Source organism: Salmo trutta, chromosome 8, assembly GCF_901001165.1.
Source record: "Salmo trutta chromosome 8, fSalTru1.1, whole genome shotgun sequence".
Classification (NCBI taxonomy): Eukaryota; Metazoa; Chordata; class Actinopteri; order Salmoniformes; family Salmonidae; genus Salmo; species Salmo trutta.
The window spans coordinates 11,069,281-11,091,400 of NC_042964.1; the positions used below are offsets into that span (position 1 = coordinate 11,069,281).

The following is a 22,120-nucleotide window of genomic DNA, read 5'->3' on the forward strand; positions in this document are numbered from 1 at the left end:
ATCTGTCTAAAGTTGCCCAAAACCACAGATCTCGGATCAGATTTACCCTATATCCAACGGTAGCATTTAGGGGACTAAATAACTATCTAATCCTGGACCTGTGGTTATAGACGCATGTTAGGTTTACCATGGAGGCGGTCATGAAGAAGTTCCATGGTAGCAGCGTCCCGAGGCCCAGGATGAAGAAGATGATCCCCACCAACCAGCCCCTGGGTTAGAGAGGGAAATATTAGAAACAAGCAAGTAATTCATAGGTTATTGATGTGCATTTACCATGTCATTTCTTAATAAATAGCAAGTCGTTTATGTACCGTGAAATAAAGTGCTACCAACCAAAGATCATTAGCGGATTTTCTAAAAGTACATTGGAAATGTAATCTATTCACTACATTCATTGATTGAAAACAGTACAAAGTCACTTTTCAGTACCATCGTTTTGCTTAGAGGGGCATTGCCACGCATTGCAATCCCCCACCCCAAATACGAATGGGTTCGGGGTTCAGAGTGAGAGCAGAAGCGGGGTTCAGAGTGAGAGCAGAAGCGGGGTTCAGAGTGAGAGCAGAAGCGGGGTTCAGAGTGAGAGCAGAAGCGGGGTTCAGAGTGAGAGCAGAAGCGGGGTTCAGAGTGAGAGGAAGAGGCACCATGGGCAGTAGTGATGGGAAGTTTGCCTCTTTTTACTGACACCGATCTTTTCGACTCGTTAAATCAACAGAAGAAATCTCTCGACTAATTTCGTTAATTTGAGTCTGTAATGCCCAGAGTACACAGGATCCCTACCCGGCAAACGATGAACTGAAAACTTGAAAAAGTAATGTTTCTACAAGCCTCTCGTTCACATTTCGTTCACCATAGGGGGCTTATTGGAGCTGTCATTTGTGACCGAGACTTGTAAAACGTCTGCTTTAAACAATGTAGAAATGTTGATTGGTAGGCAAACAAATACGATTATTTATTGATACATTTGACACTACGTCTAGCTGTGGACGAAACCGGACTAGATTGTGAACAACTATTGTCGGAATGCATTGCTTGACTGCGGTGAGAGTGATCAGCAAAACATCGTTCTTGGGTTCGCGTTTGTTGAGCAGAGGCTGTGTATGTTTTGGTTCCACAATGCTGTGTCCATCATAACATTCAATACTCAATGAATCGCATTCATTCTTGCACCGTGCGATCAATTAACAGTTCGAAACATATTTTTATTCTCAATGCAGTCTGCAGCGTGATCTATATTCCGATCATGCAGGTCAAACGAACGACTAAAAATTAACGAGTCCCTCAGAAAAAACGAATCATGATAGTCGAGTCAGTAAAAAGGTAGATACTCACCTATCGCGCGGGGCGTCTGTCCGACCCTTCATCCTGTGCTAGGGGGATCGGTTGAAACGAGGGGCAAAAGAGTGGGGAACACGATCAACATCTAAAAGACAGAGAGTAGATTTGTCTAATCAGCTCTAAGCATGTTATTTACATAATACAAATACTGGACATGTCCTGCATACTAGCAAGGAGGAGAGGGAGCCATTCTCACTACACTACAGTACTGTATGTCCGAGACCCACTGGATTGTAGCTTGTACTGTTAGCTGTGCTGAGATCCACCCCTCTGCCAATTCACAACTTCACAGTCCATTTATTTAACCAGGTAGGCTAGTTGAGAACAAGTTCTCATTTACAACTGCGACCTGGCCAAGATAAAGCAAAGCAGTGCGACAGAAACAACAACCCAGAGTTACATGGAATAAACAAGCGTACAGTCAATAACACAATAGAAAAAAAAGAAAGTGTATATACAGTGTGTGCAAATGGCGTGAGGTATGGCAATAAATAGGCCATAGTAGCAAAGTAATTACAATTTAATAGATTAACACTGGAGTGATAGATGAGCAGATGATGATGAGCAGATGATGGTGTGTAAGTAGAGATACTGGTGTGCAAAAGAGCAGCAAAGTAAATAAAAACAATATGAGGATGAGGTAGGTAGATTGGGTGGGCTATTTACAGATGGACTATGTACAGCTGCAGCGATCGGTTAGCTGCTCAGATAGCTGATGTTTAAAGTTAGTGAGGGAAATGTAAGTCTCCAGCTTCAGCGATTTTTGCAATTCGTTCCAGTCATTGGCAGCAGAGAACTGGAAGGAAAGGCTGCCAAAGGAGGTGTTGGCTTTGGGGATGACCAGTGAGATATACCTGCTGGAGCACGTGCTACGGGTGGGTGTTGTTATCGTGACCAGTGAGCTGAGATAAGGCGGAGCTTTACCTAGCATAGACTTGTAGATGACCTGGAGCCAGTGGGTCTGGCGATGAATAGGTAGCGAGGGCCAGCCAACGAGAGCATACAGGTCGCAGTGGTGGGTGGTATAAGGCGCTTTGGTGACAAAACGGATGGCACTGTGATAGACTGCATCCAATTTGTTGAGTAGAGTATTGGAAGCTATTTTGTAGATGACATCGCCGAAGTCGAGGATCGGTAGGATAGTCAGTTTTACTAGGGTAAGTTTGGCGGTGTGAGTGAAGGAGGCTTTGTTGCGAAATAGAAAGCCGATTCTAGATTTGATTTTGGATTGGAGATGTTTGATATGAGTCTGGAAGGAGAGTTTACAGTCTAACCAGACACCCAGGTATTTGTAGTTGTCCACGTATTCTAGGTCAGAACCGTCCAGAGTAGTGATGCTAGTCGGGTGAGCGGGTGCAGGCAGCGAACGGTTGAAGAGCATGCATTTGGTTTTACTAGCGTTTAAGAGCAGTTGGAGGCCACGGAAGGAGAGTTGTATGGCATTGAAGCTCATCTGGAGGTTAGTTAACACAGTGTCCAAAAAAGGGCCAGAAGTATACAGAATGGTGTCGTCTGCGTAGAGGTGGATCAGAGAATCATCCACGGCAAGAGCGACATCGTTGATATATACAGAGAAAAGAGTTGGCCCGAGAATTGAACCCTGTGGTACCACCATAGAGACTGTTAGAGGTCCGGACAACAGGCCCTCCGATTTTACACACTATCTGCGAAGTAGTTGGTGAACCAGCCGAGGCAGTCATTTGAGAAACCAAGGTTGTTGAGTCTGCCAATAAGAATACATGGTGATTGACAGAGTCGAAAGCCTTGGCCAGGTCGATGAAGACGGCTACACAGTACTGTCTTTTATCGATGGCGGTTATGATATCGTTTAGTACCTTGAGCGTGGCTGAGGTGCACCCGTGACCAGCTCGGAAACCGGATTGCACAGTGGAGAAGGTACGGTGGGATTCGAAATGGTCAGTGATCTGTTTATTAACTTGGCTTTTGAAGACTTTAGAAAGGCAGGGCAGGATGGATATAGGTCTGTAACAGTTTGGGTCTAGAGTGTCACCCCCTCTGAAGAGGGGGATGACCGCGGTAGCTTTCCAATCTTTAGGGATCTCGGACAAAATGAAAGAGAGGTTGAACAGACTGGTAATAGGGGTTGCAACAATGGCGTGTGTGAGAACATGGAAAGTATTTATTTATTCAACCCCTACACTCATTGCTTTGTTTCATGTCATTTCACCAAGAGCAACATTTCTGCCAGGAGGCACGCTTTCACTAAGAACCAACCCTAGTTTTTAATTGATAAGATTGTTTATTCATACATTTCCTTTGAAATTCATACAAATGCCTGAAAGTCAATGCTAAATGATATAGTAGTAGACATGCGGTAGGCCTATAGCTTGGCCATGCTGTGAATCTGTCTGGTCAAAGTAATTATAATCTAACTACACTCTTACACTCTTAGCACCTTTAAAAAAAAAAAGGAGAACCTTTTGTAAAACCCTTTTTGGTTCCATGTAGAACCATTTTGGATTCCATGTAGAACCCTTTCTACAGAGGGTTCTATATGGAACCTAAAAGGGTTCTCCTATGGGGACAGCAGAATACACATTTTGGATCCCTTTTTTCTAAGAGCGTAGACGACAAGCTTGAAGCAGTCAAGCAGAACTGATAAACCTGGGTAAATCGTGGACAATGCTACATTATGAAGGAGTGAGCGAGAGAGACCTGCTCTACCTCCTCACTCAGAGAGAGACCTGTCCTACCTCCTCACCCAGAGAGAGACCTGTCCTACCTCCTCACCCAGAGAGACCTGCTCTACCTCCTCACCCAGAGAGACCTGCTTTACCTCCTCACCCAGAGAGACCTGCTCTACCTCCTCACCCAGAGAGAGACCTGCTCTACCTCCTCACCCAGAGAGAGACCTGCTCTACCTCCTCACCCAGAGAGAGACCTGCTCTACCTCCTCACCCAGAGAGAGACCTGTCCTACCTCCTCACCCAGAGAGAGACCTGTTCTACCCTTCTCACCCAGAGAGACCTGTCCTACCTCCTCACCCAGAGAGACCTGCTCTACCTCCTCACCCAGAGAGAGACCTGCTCTACCTCCTCACTCAGAGAGAGACCTGTCCTACCTCCTCACCCAGAGAGAGACCTGTCCTACCTCCTCACCCAGAGAGACCTGCTCTACCTCCTCACCCAGAGAGAGACCTGCTCTACCTCCTCACCCAGAGAGAGACCTGCTCTACCTCCTCACCCAGAGAGAGACCTGCTCTACCTCCTCACCCAGAGAGAGACCTGTCCTACCTCCTCACCCAGAGAGAGACCTGTTCTACCTTCTCACGCAGAGAGACCTGTCCTACCTCCTCACCCAGAGAGACCTGCTCTACCTCCTCACCCAGAGAGAGACCTGCTCTACCTCCTCACCCAGAGAGAGACCTGCTCTACCTCCTCACCCAGAGAGAGACCTGCTCTACCTCCTCACCCAGAGAGACCTGCTCTACCTCCTCACCCAGAGAGAGACCTGCTCTACCTCCTCACCCAGAGAGACCTGCTCTACCTCCTCACCCAGAGAGACCTGCTCTACCTCCTCACCCAGAGAGACCTGCTCTACCTCCTCACCCAGAGAAATACCTGCTTTACCTCATCACACAGAGAGACTTGCTCTACCTCCTCACCCAGAGAGACCTGCTCTACCTCATCACACAGAGAAATACCTGCTTTACCTCCTCACCCAGAGAGACCTGCTTTACCTCCTCACCCAGAGAGAGAGAGACCTGCTCTACCTCATCATCCAGAGAGAGGGTGATAGTCAGAAGATCAAAAGAAATGCATGTACACAAGCACTGCCCATGTGGCAATTTAAGAATTTCTGAGAAAATGTTTTAGCTGATAAACCAGCAACTTGGAGACTGTGAGAATTGTAGTCTCAGACTAGAGGCAAAGAGTATAAGGGTCCGGGAATAAGTCGGGAAAAAAGTTTATTAGACTAATGTTAGAATTCCTGAAAGAAACATGAGATGTATCCTCAGAATCCTATATCCTGAGGCTTCTTAAGAAAATAAACTGAACAGAGCAACCTGATTCTGTGGCATGATAGAGTCATTTCAGTGAAGTTGTCCTTTGAGTTGTCAACAGTTTTTCAAGTTCGTTGCCATTTCAGTAAAGTCAAGCCAAGTCACATAAGGTCATAGACAGGCAAGGTCTCCCTACAGTAGGTGAAGGTTTCACGGTGGCCAGTAATATGTGATAACAGGCCTTCGGAAAGTTTGATGGAATCTGTCAAAAAGAATGCCAAATATTACCCCTTCGTTCACAGACCTTGTCATTGGCTACTGTCAAACATGTTTTGGGTGAAAATGATATCAAAGCTCACAATCAAATCAAATCTTATTGGTCACATGCACATATTTTGCAGATGTTATTGCAGGTGTTGCGAAATTATTGTGTTCCTAGCTCCAACAGTGCAGTAGTATCTAACTATTCATAACAACACACACAAATCTAAAAGTAAAATAATGGAATTAAGAAATATATACATATTAGGACGAGCAATGTCGGAGTGGCATTGACTAAAAACAGTAGAATAGAATACAGTATATACATATGAGATGAATAAAGCAGTATGTAAACATTATTAAAGTGACTAGTGTTCCATTATTAAAGTGACCAGTGATTCCATGTCTATGTATATAGGGCAGCAGCCGCTAAGGTGCACTGTTGAGTAACCGGGTGGTAGCCGGCTAGTGATGGCTACTTAACAGTCTGATGGCCTTGAGATAGAAGCTGTTTTTCAATCTCTCGGTCCCAGCTTTGATGCACCTGTACTGACCTCGCCTCCTCGATGGTAGCGGGGTGAACAGGCCGTGGCTCAGGTGGTTGATGTCCTTGATGATCTTTTTGGCCTTCTTGTGGCAGTGGGTGCTGTAGGTGTCCTGTAGCGTAGGCAGTGTGCCCCCGGTGATGCGTTGTGCAGACCGCACCACCCTCTGGAGAGCCATGCGGTTGCGGGCGGTGAAGTTGTCGTACCAGGCGGTGATACAGGATGATCTCAATTGTGCATCTGTAAAAGTTTTAGGTGACAAGCCAAATTTCTTCAGCCTACTGAGGTTGAAGAGACGCTGTTACGCCTTCTTCAGCACACTGCCTGTGTGGGTGGACCATTTTAGATTGTTAGTGATGTGTACGCCGAGGAACTTTCCACATTCTCCACTGCAGTCCCGTCAATGTGGATAGGTGCGTGCTCCCTCTGCTGTTTCCTGAAGTCCACAATCAGCTCCTTTGTTTTGTTGACGTTGAGGGATAGGTTATTTTCCTGGCACCACTCCGCCAGGGCCCTCACCTCCTCCCTGTAGGCTCTCGTCATTGTTGGTAATCAGGCCTACTACTGTTGTGTCGTCTGCAAACTTGATGATTGAGTTGGAGGCGTGCGTGGCCACGCAGTCATGGGTGAACAGGGAGTACAGGAGGGGGCTGAGTACGCACCCTTGTGGGGGCCCAGTGTTGAGGATCAGCGAAGTGGAGGTGTTGTTTCCTACCTTCACCACCTGGGGGGGCAGCCCATCAGGAAGTCCAGGACCCAATTGCACAGGGCGGGGTTCAGACCCAGGGCCCCGACCTTAACGATGAGCTTGGAGGGTACTATGGTGTTAAAGGCTGAGCTGTAGTCAATGAACAGCATTCTTACATAGGTATTCCTCTTGTCCAGATGGGATAGGGCAGTGTGCAGTACGATTGCATCGTCTGTGGATCTATTGGGGCGGTATCCAAATTGAAGTGGGTCTAGGGTATCAGGTATGGTGGAGGTGATATGATCCTCAACTAGCATCTCAAAGCACTTCATGATGACAGAAGTGAGTACTACGGGGCGATAGTCATTTAGTTCAGTTACCTTCGCCTTCTTGGAAACAGGAACAATGGTGGACATCTTGAAGCAAGTGGAGACAACAAACTGGGATATGGAGAGATAAAATATGTCCGTAAACACACCAGCCAGCTGGTCTGCGCATGCCCTGAGGATGTGGCTAGGGATATCGTCTGGGCCGGCAGCCTTGCGAGGGTTAACACGCATAAATGTCTTACTCTCATCGGCCACGGAGAATGAGAGTCCACAGTCCTTGGGAGCGGGCAGTGTCAGTGGCACTGTGTTATCCTCAAAGCGGGCGAAGAAGGTGTTCAGCTTGCCAAGTGATGTCAGGGATTAGTATTATGACTTAGCTATGCAAATAATGTGTAAGAAGATGAATTGGTACTTCGAGGTTTAAAAGCTACATTTACATTTTAGTCATTTAGCAGACGCTCTTATCCAGAGCGACTTACAGTAGTGAATGCATACATTTCATACATTTTATTTTTTTCCCGTACTGGTCCCCCATGGGAATCGAACCCACAACCCTGGCGTTGCAAACACCATGCTCTACCAACTGAGCCACAGTAAATATAATCTCATACAATATGTGTTCTATAAAAACAATTATGGACTTTTGGATATAAGATGAGACTTGAAAGGGTGATAGGAAAAACGCTTTGTCCAACACTTGAACAGTAAGACATAACATAACAATGGTCTACTAATCATCAGCTCCACTCATCTTTCCTGATTTTCATGAACTTTTCCAACCCTCCATTTCCCTTCAAATGCAGAGCATTTTGCCATGACCAAATGAGTCGTTTCTTTGTTGAAAATGGACCATTGGGAAATGCCATTAGATTTGTTTTACCTTTCATATACAATGTCACAGAAACAAATATCAGAAAAGTGACCAAAATCATTAAGTAACAACTGAGAAAGAAATCTGGGGAGGCCGGATACTACATCTGGGGAGGCCGGATGCTAAATCTGGGGAGGCCGGATGCTAAATCTGTGGAGGCCGGATACTACATCTGGGGAGGCCGGATGCTACATCTGGGGAGGCCGGATGCTACATCTGGGGAGGCCGGATGCTACATCTGGGGAGGCCGGATGCTAAATCTGGGGAGGCCGGATGCTAAATCTGGGGAGGCCGGATGCTAAATCTGGGGAGGCCGGATGCTAAATCTGGGGAGGCCGGATACTACATCTGGGGAGGCCGGATGCTACATCTGGGGAGGCCGGATGCTACATCTGGGGAGGCCGGATGCTACATCTGGGGAGGCCGGATACTAAATCTGGGGAGGCCGGATGCTAAATCTGGGGAGGCCGGATACTAAATCTGGGGAGGCCGGATGCTAAATCTGGGGAGGCCGGATACTAAATCTGGGGAGGCCGGATGCTAAATCTGGGGAAGCCGGATGCTAAATCTGGGGAAGCCGGATGCTAAATCTGGGGAGGCCGGATGCTAAATCTGGGGAGAGAGGATACTAACGTCTCAGTACTGAGTGGTTTCCTAGAGCAGCACACGGAAAGTCTTTAGTACACTACCCCACACACAAAACGGAACAAACACATTGAACACAAAGAGCTAAACCTGAATCTTATCAAGCTATACTTACAATCCCAGCAATGCCGTTGACTCTGGCCCACAGGTTAATTGTTGTTACTGGAGTACACAGGGGTGGAGTGAAGGTAGGTGGACAGAGGTGGAGTGAAGGTGGGTGGACAGGGATGGAGTGAAGGTGTGTGAATAGAGGTGGAGTGAAGATGGGTGGATAGAGGTGGAGTGAAGATGGGTGGATAGAGGTGAAGTGAAGATTGGTGGATAGAGGATAGAGGTGAAGTGAAGATGGGTGGATAGAGGATAGAGGTGGAGTGAAGATGGGTGGATAGAGGTGAAGTGAAGATGGGTGGATAGAGGTGGAGTGAAGGTGGATGGATAGAGGTGGAGTGAAGGTGGATGGATAGAGGTGGAGTGGAGGTAGGTGGATAGAGGATAGAGGTGAAGTGAAGGTGGGTGGATAGAGGTGGAGTGAAGATTGGTGGATAGAGGTAGAGTGAAGGTGGATGGATAGAGGTGGAGTGGAGGTAGGTGGATAGAGGATAGAGGTGAAGTGAAGGTGAGTGGATAGAGGTGGGTGGATAGAGAATAGAGGTGAAGTGAAGATGGGTGGATAGATGTGGAGTGAAGGTGGATGGATAGAGGTGGAGTGAAGGTGGATGGATAGAGTTGGAGTGAAGGTGGATGGATAGAGGTGGAGTGAAGGTGGATGGATAGAGGTGGAGTGAAGGTGGATGGATAGAGGTGGAGTGGAGGTTGGTGGATAGAGGATAGAGGTGAAGTGAAGGTGGGTGGATAGAGGTGGAGTGGAGGTAGGTGGATAGAGGATAGAGGTGAAGTGAAGATTGGTGGATAGAGGATAGAGGTGAAGTGAAGATGGGTGGATAGAGGATAGAGATGAAGTGAAGATGGGTGGATAGAGGTAGAGTGAAGGTGGATGGATAGAGTTGGAGTGGAGGTAGGTGGATAGAGGATAGAGGTGGAGTGAAGGTGGATGCATAGAGGTGGAGTGGAGGTTGGTGGATAGAGGATAGAGGTGAAGTGAAGGTGGGTGGATAGAGGTGGAGTGGAGGTAGGTGGATAGAGGATAGAGGTGAAGTGAAGGTGGGTGGATAGAGGTGGAGTGGAGGTAGGTGGATAGAGGTGGAGTGGAGGTGGGTAGATAGAGGTGGAGTGGAGGTGGGTGGATAGAGTGGAGGTGTAGCAGCCCAGAGCCGTCAGAGTGGGGTTGGAAATATGCTGCTGCTCTGTGGTGAGGTAAGCAGAGCGCTCAGGATCCCCATGAACAGGACACCCTTTGTCTCCTGAATAAATAATATGTGTGCAGAGGTGAGCCTGGGCTATTTTCGCGAAAGGCTCTGGTCACTGCCCTAAAGCAGCCCCAGGCACCATTTCAACGCCCCTAGAAGACACACTGGCAGCCTAGCAACCACAGACCGTAGCCTATTAGTAGGGTAAATGTAATTCATTCCAGTTATTTAAAGCCACGATTGAGCAGGTTTGAAGCAGGATGTTTTCTATACAGAACAGCCCTCCATCAAATTGAAATCATTTTTATTTCGGACATTTGAACAGCAGGACTACAAAGAGTACTTTTCCAGTTTTCCCAAGCCATTAATGTGTCACAGCAATGTGTAAATATCTAATTACTCCCCCCACACCTTATCATTCCAGCCTCTAGTAAACCACAGACAGCTGCTCCACTACCAAATATATCAGTGTCTCTGAGCACCAACTGGCCTAGTTGTTACTGTCATAACAAAACCAGAAAGATTAGGCCTCCCATCTGTTCAAACGGTCTCAGTTTCATATCTAACATGATAAAAAGGTGGAATTTTCTCAATTCGTCTCCATTGATAAGATTTTTCAAATAAATGTATCAAATAGCTCATTTTACGTATTAGGCATATTTATTTAGGCTATAGAGGGAGACAATAAAAATTACCTAGATGTAAATCTAGCCAGTTTGAGCCCATGGCACATGGTTTATGAACTGATACACAAAACAAATGTTTCTATTTAAATTATTATACAAAATTCTTGCAACCAAAATAATGCTATATATATGGGAGATACAACCATCCCAGCTCTGCAGATTTTGCTGTGAAGAGACAGAATCCTTAGATAATATGTTTTGGTACTGTCCATATGTAGCTTGTTATTGGTCGCAGGTTCAGAAATGGCTGAAGAATTGCAACATTTACCTGGAGCCAACTCTGCAAACAGCACTGCTTGGTGATTTAAAAAGTCATAGTCAATCGATCAATAATACTCTTAGCAAAAAGGTTAATCTTTAATTTACAATCTGTCGAAACTATGAGAATAGAAAAGGTTCAGAACTGTTGTGGAACATCACAGCACAGTTCAAAAATATATGGCAGAGATAGACATCAAAACTGGATGGTGTTCAGATAGATGGGAGGTTGCAGGTAGCTGAAGGATGGGACTAAAACAAACAAAAGATAATTATTGTTAAATATACTGTGTCCGTAAAATGTATATAGTATGTATAAGCTGGGTGTAGAAGCCTGTTGTTGTCCATTAGTTTGCTCCAATTAGGTGAGGGGTGGTAGGGTTAGGGGAAAATAAGGGAATACATATATACCAAAAAATATATGAGGGATTTGGAAATTATGCAGACAATTACATTGATGGAAGCCACAATCTGTGGGGAAAATTGTGATCCCCAAAATAATAATTGGGCCCTTCTCAGTAGAACTGTAGATTTTCAGTGCTGAACATTTCCAGTTCGAAATCATATGGCAGAAACCAGTATAAAATAAACCTGTCTGGTCACCAAGAAGAGATGGCGTAAAGGCCACGTGGTTTATCACCTATCAGAGACTAGGAGTAATCCTCGATTGCGTCAATCTTGGCCATGTGGTGTCTAGAAAGCAGCAATGTCGCATTGTGGCCTACAGCAATTTCCATTCAACATTATGAATATTCAAAGATAGCCTACATGTCCTTGGTGATGATTTCCATGAAGGAGTGACCAAGCACTTCATCAAGGTGGATGATGTGGCAGATTCCATTTGTGAAGGCTGACTGGCTGAATGACGACCATGAGGGCATGGCCTAACGCCTCGATCACAAGGACAGCGTCATTGCGTTTAGGTACAACGGAAGTACAGTACCAATCAAAATGGTACGCAGCAGCATCATATGTACGCAGCAAAAGTTCAACATTCACCTTCCGCTATCATTTCTGTCAAGCCGTCTACACACACAATTTGATGCATATGTTCGATAAATTGAAAGTATGCACCACACAGAACGCACTGCAACTGCTTCTGCAACGCAATGCTGCAAGGCAAACGCAGCTTTCCATTGGAAATGAATGTATAGTACTAGTCAAAAGTTTGGACACACCTACTCATTCAAGGGGTTTTCTTTATTCTTACTATTTTCTACATTGCAGAGTAATAGTGATGACATCAAAACTTTAAATAACACATATGGAATCATGTAGTAACCAAAATAAGTGTTTAACTTTTTAAGGTATAGGGGGCAGTATTTTCATTTTCGGAGGAAAAGCGTGCCCAGAGTAAACTGCCTAATACTCGGGCCCAGAGTCAAATATTTGCATATTATTAGTATATTTGGATAGAAAACACTCTGAAGTTTCTAAAACTGTTTGAATGATGTCTGTGAGTATAACAGAACTCATATGGCAGGCAAAAACCTGAGAAAAATCCAACCAGGAAGTTGAAAATCTGAGAATTGTAGTTCTTCTTTTGAATCCCTATCGAAACTACAGTGTCTGTGGGGTCACATTGCACTTCCTAAGGCTTCCACTGGCTGTCAACAGCCTTTAGAAACGTGTTTCATCCTTCTCCTGTTACTGGGCAGAAAATAGGAGCTCAGTCAATGAGTGGACTGCCTGAGGACAAAGGACTTGCTGATGTGCGAGCCCGCCAGAGCGCCCCTCCTTCTTTTTCCTCTGTAATGAATACGCTATTGTCCGGTTGGAATATTATCGACGTTTTATGTTTAACCTCTATGGGCTAGGTGTCCCACCTACTCAACAGCCAGTGAAATCCCGTGGCGAGTTATTCAAATACCTTAGAAATGCAAAAACTTCAATTTCTCAAACATATGACTATTTTACAGCATTTTAAAGACAAGACTCTCGTTAATCTAACCACACTGTCCGATTTCAGAAAGGCTTTACAACGAAAGCAAAACATTAGATTATGTCAGCAGAGTACCCAGCCAGAAATAATCAGACACCCATTTTTCAAGCAGGCATATAATGTTACATAAACCCAAACCACAGCTAAATGCAGCACTAACCTTTGATGATCTTCATCAGATGACAATCTTAGGACATTATGTTATACAATACATGCATGTTTTGTTCAATCAAGTTCATATTTATATCAAAAACCAGCTTTTTACATTAGCATGTGACTAACATGTAACTAGCATTCCCACCGAACACTTCCGGTGAATTTACTAAATTACTCACGATAAACGTTCACAAAAAACATAACAGTTATTTTAAGAATTATAGATACAGAACTCCTCTATGCACTCGCTATGTCCGATTTTAAAATAGCTTTTCGGTGAAAGCACATTTTGCAATATTCTAAGTAGATAGCCCAGCCATCACAGGCTAGCTATTTTGACACCAACCAAGTTTGGTACTCACCAAACTCCGATTTACTATTAGAAAAGTAAGTGTAAAATAATCCATAGTTATATCCAAATAGCGGCGTTTTGTTCGTACGTTCAAGACACTATCCGATGGGTAAATAAGGGTCACGCGCCCGACGCGTTTCGTGACAAATAAAATCTAAATATTCCATTACCGTACTTCGAAGCATGTCAACCGCTGTTTAAAATCAATTTTCATGCAATTTTTCTCGTAAAAAAAGCGATAATATTCCGACCGGGAGTGGTGGTTTTCGTTCAAAGAGAGAGAAAGTAAACATGGAGTCGACTCGGGCACGCTCGCCCCGTCCCATTGTCCTCAGATCGACCACTATCAAAATGCGCTACTGTTTTTCAGCCATGGCCTGCAAAGCCACGATTCAGCTTTCTGGCACCTTCTGAGAGCCTATGGGAGCGTTAGAAAATGTCACGTCATGCCAGAGATCCCCTGTTTTTGTTAGAGATGATCAATAAGGCCATGAAATGGTCAGAGAGAGCGCTTCCTGTTTGGAATCTTCTCAGGTTTTGGCCTGCCAAATGAGTTCTGTTATACTCACAGACACCATTCAAACAGTTTTAGAAACTGTAGGGTGTTTTCTATCCAAATCAAATAATTATCACCTCGGCCATCCTACAATCTAAGCTTGATGCCCTCAATCTCACACAAATGATCAATGAACCTACCATCTGCAACCCCAAATCCGTAAACACGGGCACCCTCATAGATGTCATCCTAACTAACTCGCCCTCCAAATACACCTCTGCTGTTTTCAACCAAGATCTCAGCGATCACTGCCTCATTGCCTGCATCCGTAATGGGTCTGCGGTCAAACGACCACCTCTCATCACTGTGAAACGCTCCATAAAACACTTCAGCAAACAGGCCTTTCAAATCGACCTGGCCAGGGTATCCTGGAATGACATTGACCTCATCCCATCTGTAGAGGATGTCTGGTTATTCTTTAAAAGTGCCTTTCTCACCATCTTAAATAAGCAGGCTCCATTCAAAAAATGTAGAACCAGGAACAGATATAGCCCTTGGTTCACTCCAGACCTGTCTGCCCTTGACCAGCACAAAAACATTCTGTGGCGTTCTGCATTAGCATCGAACAGCCCCCGTGATATGCACCTTTTCAGGGAAGTTAGGAACCAATATACACAGACAGTTAGGAAAGCTAAGGCTAGCATTTTCAAACAGAAATGTGCATCCTGTAGTACAAACTCAAAAAAGTTCTGGGACACTGTAAAGTCCATGAAGAATAAGAGCACCTCCTCCCAGCTGCCCACTGCAGTGAGGCTAGGAAACACTGTCACTACCGATAAATCCACAATAATTGAGAATTTCAATAAGCATTTTTCTACGGCTGGCCATGCTTTCCACCTGGCTACCCCTACCCCGGTCAACAGCCCTGCGCTCCCCACTGCAACTCGCCCAAATCCTCCCCCACTTTTCCTTCACCCAAATCCAGATAGCTGATGTTCTGAAAGAGCTGCAAAATCGAGACCCCTACAAATTAGCCGGGCTAGACAATCTGGACCCTCTTTTTCTAAAATGATCTGCCGAAATTGTTGCAACCCCCATTACTAGCCTGTTCAACCTCTCTTTCGTATCGTCTGAGATTCCCATAGATTGGAAAGCTGCCGCGGTCATGCCCCTCTTCAAAGGGGGAGACACTCTAGACCCAAACTGCTACAGACTTATATCTATTCTGCCCTGCCTTTCTAATGTCGTTGAAAGCCAAGTTAACAAACAGATTACCGACCATTTCGAATCTCACCGTACCTTCTCCGCTATGCAATCTGGTTTCAGAGCTGGTCATGGGTGCACCTCAGCCACGCTCAAGGTCCTAAACGATATAATAACCGCCATCGATAAGAGACATTACTGTGCAGCCGTATTCATCGACCTGGCAAAGGCTTTCGACTCTGTCAATCACAACATTCTTATTGGCAGACTCAGCAGCTTTGGTTTCTCAAATGATTGCCTCGCTTGGTTCACCAACTACTTCTCTGATAGAGTTCAGTATGTCAAATCGGAGGGCCTGTTGTCCGGACCTCTGCCAGTCTCTATGGGGGTGCCACAGGGTTCAATTCTCGGGCCGACTTTTCTCTGTATATATCAATCATGTCGCTCTCGCTGCTGGTGATTCTCTGATCCACCTCTACGCAGACGACACCATTCTGTATACCTCTGGCCCTTCTTTGGACACTGTGTTAACTAACCTCCAGATGAGCTTCAATGCCATACAACTCTCCTTCCGTGGCCTCCAACTGCTCTTAAATGCAAGTAAAACTAAATGCATGCTCTTCAACCGATCTCTGCCCGCACCTGCCGCACAGCAGGTATATCTCACTGGTCACCCCCAAAGCCAATTCTTCTTTTGGCCACCTCTCCTTCCAGTTCTCTGCTGCCAATTACTGGAACGAACTGCAAAAATCTCTGAAGCTGGAGACTCTTACCTCCATCACTAGCTTTAACCTGTTTAGGATAAGGGGCAGTATTTTCACGGCCGGAAAAAAACGGACCAATTTAATCTGGTTATTACTCCTGCCCAGAAACTAGAATATGCATGTAATTAGTACATTTGGATAGAAAACACACTAAAGTTTCTAAAACTGTTTGAATGGTGTCTGTGAGTATAACAGACCTCATATGGCAGGCCAAAACCTGAGAAGATTCTATATGGGAAGTGCCCTGTCTGACCATTTCTTGTCCTTCTATAGCCTCTTTATCGAAAATACAGGATCTCTGCTGTAACGTGACATTTTCTAAGGCTTTCATTGGCTCTAGGAAGGCGCCAGAACGTGGAATAATAGCTCTGCAGTCTCTGGGCGAAAAACAGCAGGGGTTTTGGTGAGTGGTCCTTCTGAGAACAATGGCACTGGTGCGCGCGTGCATGTGACGACTCCATGTTTTTCTTTCAGTGTTTGAACGGATACAACATCTCCCGGTTGGAATATTATCGCTATTTTACGAGAAAAATCGCATAAAAATCGCATAAAAAGTCATCTGATGAAGATCATCAAAGGTTAGTGCTGCATTTAGCTGTGGTTTTGGTTTTTGTGACATATATGCTAGCTTGAAAAATGGGTGTGTGATTATTTCTGGCTGGGTACTCTCCTGACATAATCTAATGTTTTGCTTTAGCTGTAAAGTCTTTTTGAAATCGGACAATGTGGTTAGATAAAGGAGAGTCTTATCTTTCAAATGGTGTAAAATAGTCATATGTTTGAGAAATTGAAATTATAGCATTTTTAAGGTTTTTCGTATTTCGCTCCAGGCGCTAACATTGGATATTGGCGAGGCGTTCCACTGTCCATAAGAGGTTTTAAGGCATATTGTGCAGGGCTAGAGGCTCTACAGTGAAATAAGACAGTAATCACTAACCAGGACAGTAATGGACAAGGCATATTGATATTAGGGAGAGGCATGCGCAGCCAAGTGAATCATATGGGTCCAGTGAGTGGTTGGGCTGGCTGGGGACACGGTGATTCAGACAGTTAGCAGGCCGGAGCTAGCAAGCTAGCAGGCCGGGGCTAGCAAGTTAGCAGAAGGGCCTTAGAGGGACATTGCGATGGGGGAAGTCTGTTTTTGCCTCCTCGAGCGGTGACGTCGATAGACCAGTTGTGGAATTAGTAGGGTTCCAAGTAGCAGAGGGGTCCAAGTCCAATTGTCAAAATGGGTATAGTGGTCCAAGAAACTGGCCAATGGATCAGCTAACAGCCTTGCCTTGATGACAGCTTTGCACACTCTTGGCATTCTCTCAACCAGCTTCATGAGGTAGTCACGTGGAATGCAATTCTATTAACAGGTTAATTAACTTGCTAAAAGTTCATTTGTGGAATTTCTGTCTTAATGCTTTTGAGCAGTTGTGTTGTGACAAGTTAGGGGTGGTATACAGAAGATAGCCCTATTACGTAAAAGATCAAGTCCATATTATGGCAAGAACAGCTCAAATAAGCAAAGAGAAACAACTGTCCACCATGACTTTAAGACATGAAGGTCAGTCTATACGGACATTTTCATGAGCTTTGAAAGTTTCTTCAAGTGCAGTCGCAAAAACCATCAAGCGCTATGATGAAACTGGTTCTCATGAGGACCGCCACAGGAAAGGAAGACCCAGAGTTACCACTGCTGCAGAGGATAAGTTCATTAGGAGTTACCAGCCTCAGAAATTGCAGCCCAAATAAACACAGAGTTCAAGTAACAGACATCTCAACATCAACTATTCAGAGGAGACAGGCCTTCATGGTCGAATTGCTGCAAAGAAACCACTACTAAAGGACACCAGTAAGAAGAAGAGACATGCTTGGGCCAAGAAACACGAGCAATGGACATTAGACCGGTGGAAATCTGTCCTTTGGTCTGATGAGTCCAAATGTGAGAGTTTTGGTTCCAACCGCTGTGTGAGACGCAGAGTATGTGAAAGGATGATCTCCGCATGTGTGGTTCCCACCGTGAAGCATGGAGAAGGAGGTGTGTTGGTGTGGGGGGTTTTTCAACAGGACAGTGACCCAACACACCTCCAGGCTGTGTAAGGCTATCTGACCAAGAAGGAGAGTGATGGAGTGCTGCATCAGATGACTTGGCCTCCACAATCACCCGACCTCAACCGAATTGAGATGGTTTGGGATGAGTTGGACCGCAAAGTGAAGGAAAAGCAGCCAACAACTGCTCAGCATATGTGGGAACTCCTTCAAGACTGTTGGAAAAGCAATCCAGGTGAAGCTGGTTGAGAGAATGCCAAGAGTGTGCAAAGCTGTCATCAAAGCAAAGGGTGGCTACTTTGAAGAATCTCAAATATATTTTGATTTGTTTAACACTTTTTTGGTTACTACATGTTTCCATATGTGTTATTTCATAGTTGTGATGTCTTCACTATTGTTCTACAATGTAGAAAATAGTAAGAATAAAGAAAAACCCTTGAATGAGTAGGTGTGTCCAAACTTTTGACTGGTACTGTACATTCACTTCCAATGGAATGCGCCGTTTGCCTTGCAGCATTGCGTTGCAGAAGCAGTGCGTTCTTGGTGGTTCATTCGATAAATCGAACGTATGCATCAAATTGTATGTGTAGACGGCTTGACAGAAAAGATAGCGGAAGGTGAATGTTGAACTTTTGTCGCATACATATGATGCTGCTGCGTACCATTTTGCTCAATAACGAGGCGTAACATGCTGATCAGACCAGCTCCGTGCGTGCACCATGTTAATTTTGTCTATCTCCACCGGACATGTTCATGACAGGTTAAAATACCTAAATCAACTGTGAACCAACTATATTCATTTGGGGATAGGTCGAAACACACATGAAACATTCATGGACATTTAGCTAGCTTGCTGTTGCTAGCTAATTTGTCCTGGGAAATAAACATTGGGTTGTTATTTTACCTGAAACTCATATGCTCCTATTTATTTTTTTTACATTTTAGTTATTTAGCAGACGCGCTTATCCAGAGCGACTTACAGTTTCATATTATTTTCATACAGGTCCCCAGTATACTGGGATCTTTGTACTGGATCTTTGTAAAACTGGATCTTTGTAAAATGTTGACCCATGTTGAGTCATACAAAATCATGTGTTCTCTACTCCGACAATTAATCCACAGATAAAAAGAGGTTAGCTTTTAGTTTGTTTTCTTTGATAAATCTCTCTTCTTCTTCTGCATGTCATGGACTGGCCACCTGCAATTCATCAACATATATGCATTTTCAGGGCTGCCAACTTTTGAAGAAAGTTTGGAGTGGGATTTGCTGTGTGAATTTCCTTGCCCACTGGCACAAACACTAGAAGGGAGGACATTTAATATTTTAAAGCTAATTTCCTGCTATTCTACATATTTTGACATGGTTTAGGGCTATGTCCAGGGTGGAAAATAAAATAAAAAACAGGTCAGATGCTTTGAACATTAAATGAGCACTCAAAATTGGACTACTTTTTTGAGGGATGAAATTGAAAGTATGCTAATATCTTTTGAAATATATATATATTTTTTTAGGTAGTTTGACACTTTATTCAGACAGTAATGAAATGAGATGGGGAGACAGTCAAATGGGAGAAGGCCATTGTTACATTTGGGAGGCACATGGGGATGGATGGAGATAGATTTGGCTTCCAGACTCCGCTATTGTGCCACACCCTCAGTACGCTCAGGACCCGATTGCCAGAGCAAGCATATATATATATCAAATAAAATTTTATTGGTCACATACACATGGTTAGCAGATGTTATTGGGAGTGTAGCGAAATGCTTGTGCTTCTAGTTCCGACAGTGCAGTAATATCTAACAAGTAATCTAACAATTCCCCAACAACTACCTAATACACACAAGTCTAAGTAAAGGGGTGGAATAAGAATATGTACATATAAATGCATGGATGAACGATAACCGAGTGGCATAGGCAAAATGCAATAGATTGTATAGAATACAGTATATACATATGAGATGAGTAATGCAAGATATGTAAACACTATTGAAGTGGCATTATTAAAGTGACAAGTGATCCATTTATTAAAGTGGCCTATGATTTCGAGTCTGTATGTAGACAGCAGCCTCTCTGTCAGTGATGGTCAAATGGGTTGTTTAGTTACTTACTCAAAATTCATATGCCAATGGTGGCAGGCTGTAATCCACACATGGCTGTTATATAAGATTTAGCCATGTGTGAATTGAGTAAGTGCTCAGCCTAAAGACGTTGGGAATGTGATTTTGAGAAAAATAATAATTCACGTCCGCACATTTCCAATCATCTAATTTCACTAAACTACCCATTTGACCGTTGTAGCAAGCGACGTTATTCTAGCAATATTATAAGAGAGCAGAGGCCCATTTATCCGTCACAGAAACCGCGCAGCCAGGCGAACAAGAGCGGCGTTGTCATGTCGCATCACCTAACGACCAATAATAAAGAAAACCTGCCAAAAGTATGGACTGTTTCCCGTTCACATGATTCTATTGTAAAACAATTCATTGCTACAATTAAATTTAACAATGTAACAATTAATTCCCGCCTTTCATGTCAAATCGTGGTGTAGGTAAGAAGAGGCATGTCACGCCTACTAACCTTGTAGAGATGAGAAGTGCGGCAGTCAGATCACTGTTTCCATTATTGCAACGCAACAAAAAAAGACGAAGTTGTTGCTAATACCAAAGCGATAACATGTAGGATAAAATGTAACACGATAAATGTAGCCTTTCGCTCCACGTGGTGCGAGCACCAAATTTTACATAGCGCGTAGGCTAATCTTCATCATCTCCCCGACTCGGCGTTACACACTGAGGTATAAATAAGAAGTTACACATACAACCAAATACAACATAGCTCACTGCTCGGATGCCCCTCCCCGTATGTCATCATAGCGCACTACTAGTTTTTCGGCAATAGGTAATGGGCATTCCGGCTCTTTTCAGTGAGCCGGCTCGTTCGGTTCAGCTCACCAAAAAGAGCCGTCTCTTTTGGCTCCCAAACGGCTCTTTAAAAAAAATATGTTTTGTATTTTTTTCAAGTCAAACCGTTTGCGATAGTTTGACTATGATTGGTGTTAAAACAATTCAAATTAAATTATTAAATGAAATCATACTCTACCTTAACCACAATGTATTTAAACATGCATTGCTTTGTTATGAAAAATAATACCATTAAACATTTGCATTTAAAGTATAAATTTTTAAGGTATATAAACAAAGTGCATATAAATCTAACAATTCAAAACGAATACAATCTGAACAACATAGTAATAGAATAATGCACCATATCAAAGAAAAATAAATAACAATGTGCATCCCACTTAAAACATTAAACTGGTCCCTCTTTTCTCTCTCTTCTTTATTGCCATGTTATAACCAGCAGCACACAGCAATTCTGACCATATTTTGCTTTTATGAGAGATTTGCATTCAGAAATGCAAGCTGCATCACTTGAGGGGCTGATGCGGTTTCTTCTCTCAGAAGACCCTCTCAGAGGGAATGGATGTGGCCAATATGCAGAGTCTCCCTGTCATGACTTTAGTAAGCCGTGGGTAGACAGAGGCCTTGTTCGTCCACCAGCTCAGACGATCTGCAGATCTTTGGAAGAGGGGCTCCTCCAAATAGGATCGGACCTCCATTATGGCATCTGCTGAGGGATTCCTTCGTGCTGCATCCCCAGTTGCTCTCTTGTCAAACAGCATCCAAACAGCAGACGTTTATGGCACTACTGCTGGTGCTTCTGCTCCATCTGATCCCTTTTCTTTCTGTTGCCCTGGTGCCTGAGCCAGCTGACTGCTGGGGCTGTCCCTCATCAATCGCTCTGGCATCACTGAAGGCTAACTTCTTAAACCTGGGGTTAAGTGCAGCGGTTTCTGATAGAACGTGATTATATTCTGTTCATACTATACCGGCTCCGACGCTCGTCTTATGTGGCAGGGCTTGCAAACTATTACAGACTACAAAGGGAACCACGGCCGCGAGCTGCCCAGTGACACGAGCCTACAAGACGAGCAAAATCAATTCTATGCTCGCTTCGAGGCAAGCTGCACTGAGGCTTGCATGAGAGCATCAGCTGTTCCAGACGACAGTGTGATCACGCTCTCCGCAGCCGATGTGAGTAAGACCTTTAAACAGGTCAACATACACAAGGCTGCGGCGCCAGACGGATTACCAGGCCGTGTGCTCCGGGCATGTGCTGACCAACTGGCAGGTGTCGTCACTGACATTTTCAACATGTCCCTGATTGAGTCTGTAATACCAACATGTTTCAAGCAGACCATCATAGTCCCTGTGCCCAAA

At 44.4% G+C, this 22,120-nt stretch overlaps 1 protein-coding gene across 2 annotated transcripts in view; it reads right to left on the minus strand.

The window, feature by feature from the left end:
* Positions 1-20,693, minus strand: part of LOC115198168 (equilibrative nucleoside transporter 2) — a 32,404-nt gene extending 11,711 nt beyond the window's left edge. The window contains exons 1-3 of one of the 2 annotated variants that reach the window (XM_029759918.1): positions 20,418-20,693; positions 1,330-1,367; positions 128-209 (exon numbers count right to left, since the gene is read on the minus strand). In XM_029759918.1, coding sequence (XP_029615778.1) covers positions 128-209; positions 1,330-1,361 — 114 coding nt within the window. In that variant the 5' untranslated portion in view covers positions 1,362-1,367; positions 20,418-20,693. Of the gene's footprint in view, positions 1-127; positions 210-1,329; positions 1,421-20,417 lie in introns of both variants that reach the window. The other variant, XM_029759917.1, reaches the window with a different exon arrangement.
* Positions 20,694-22,120: the final 1,427 nt, after the last annotated feature.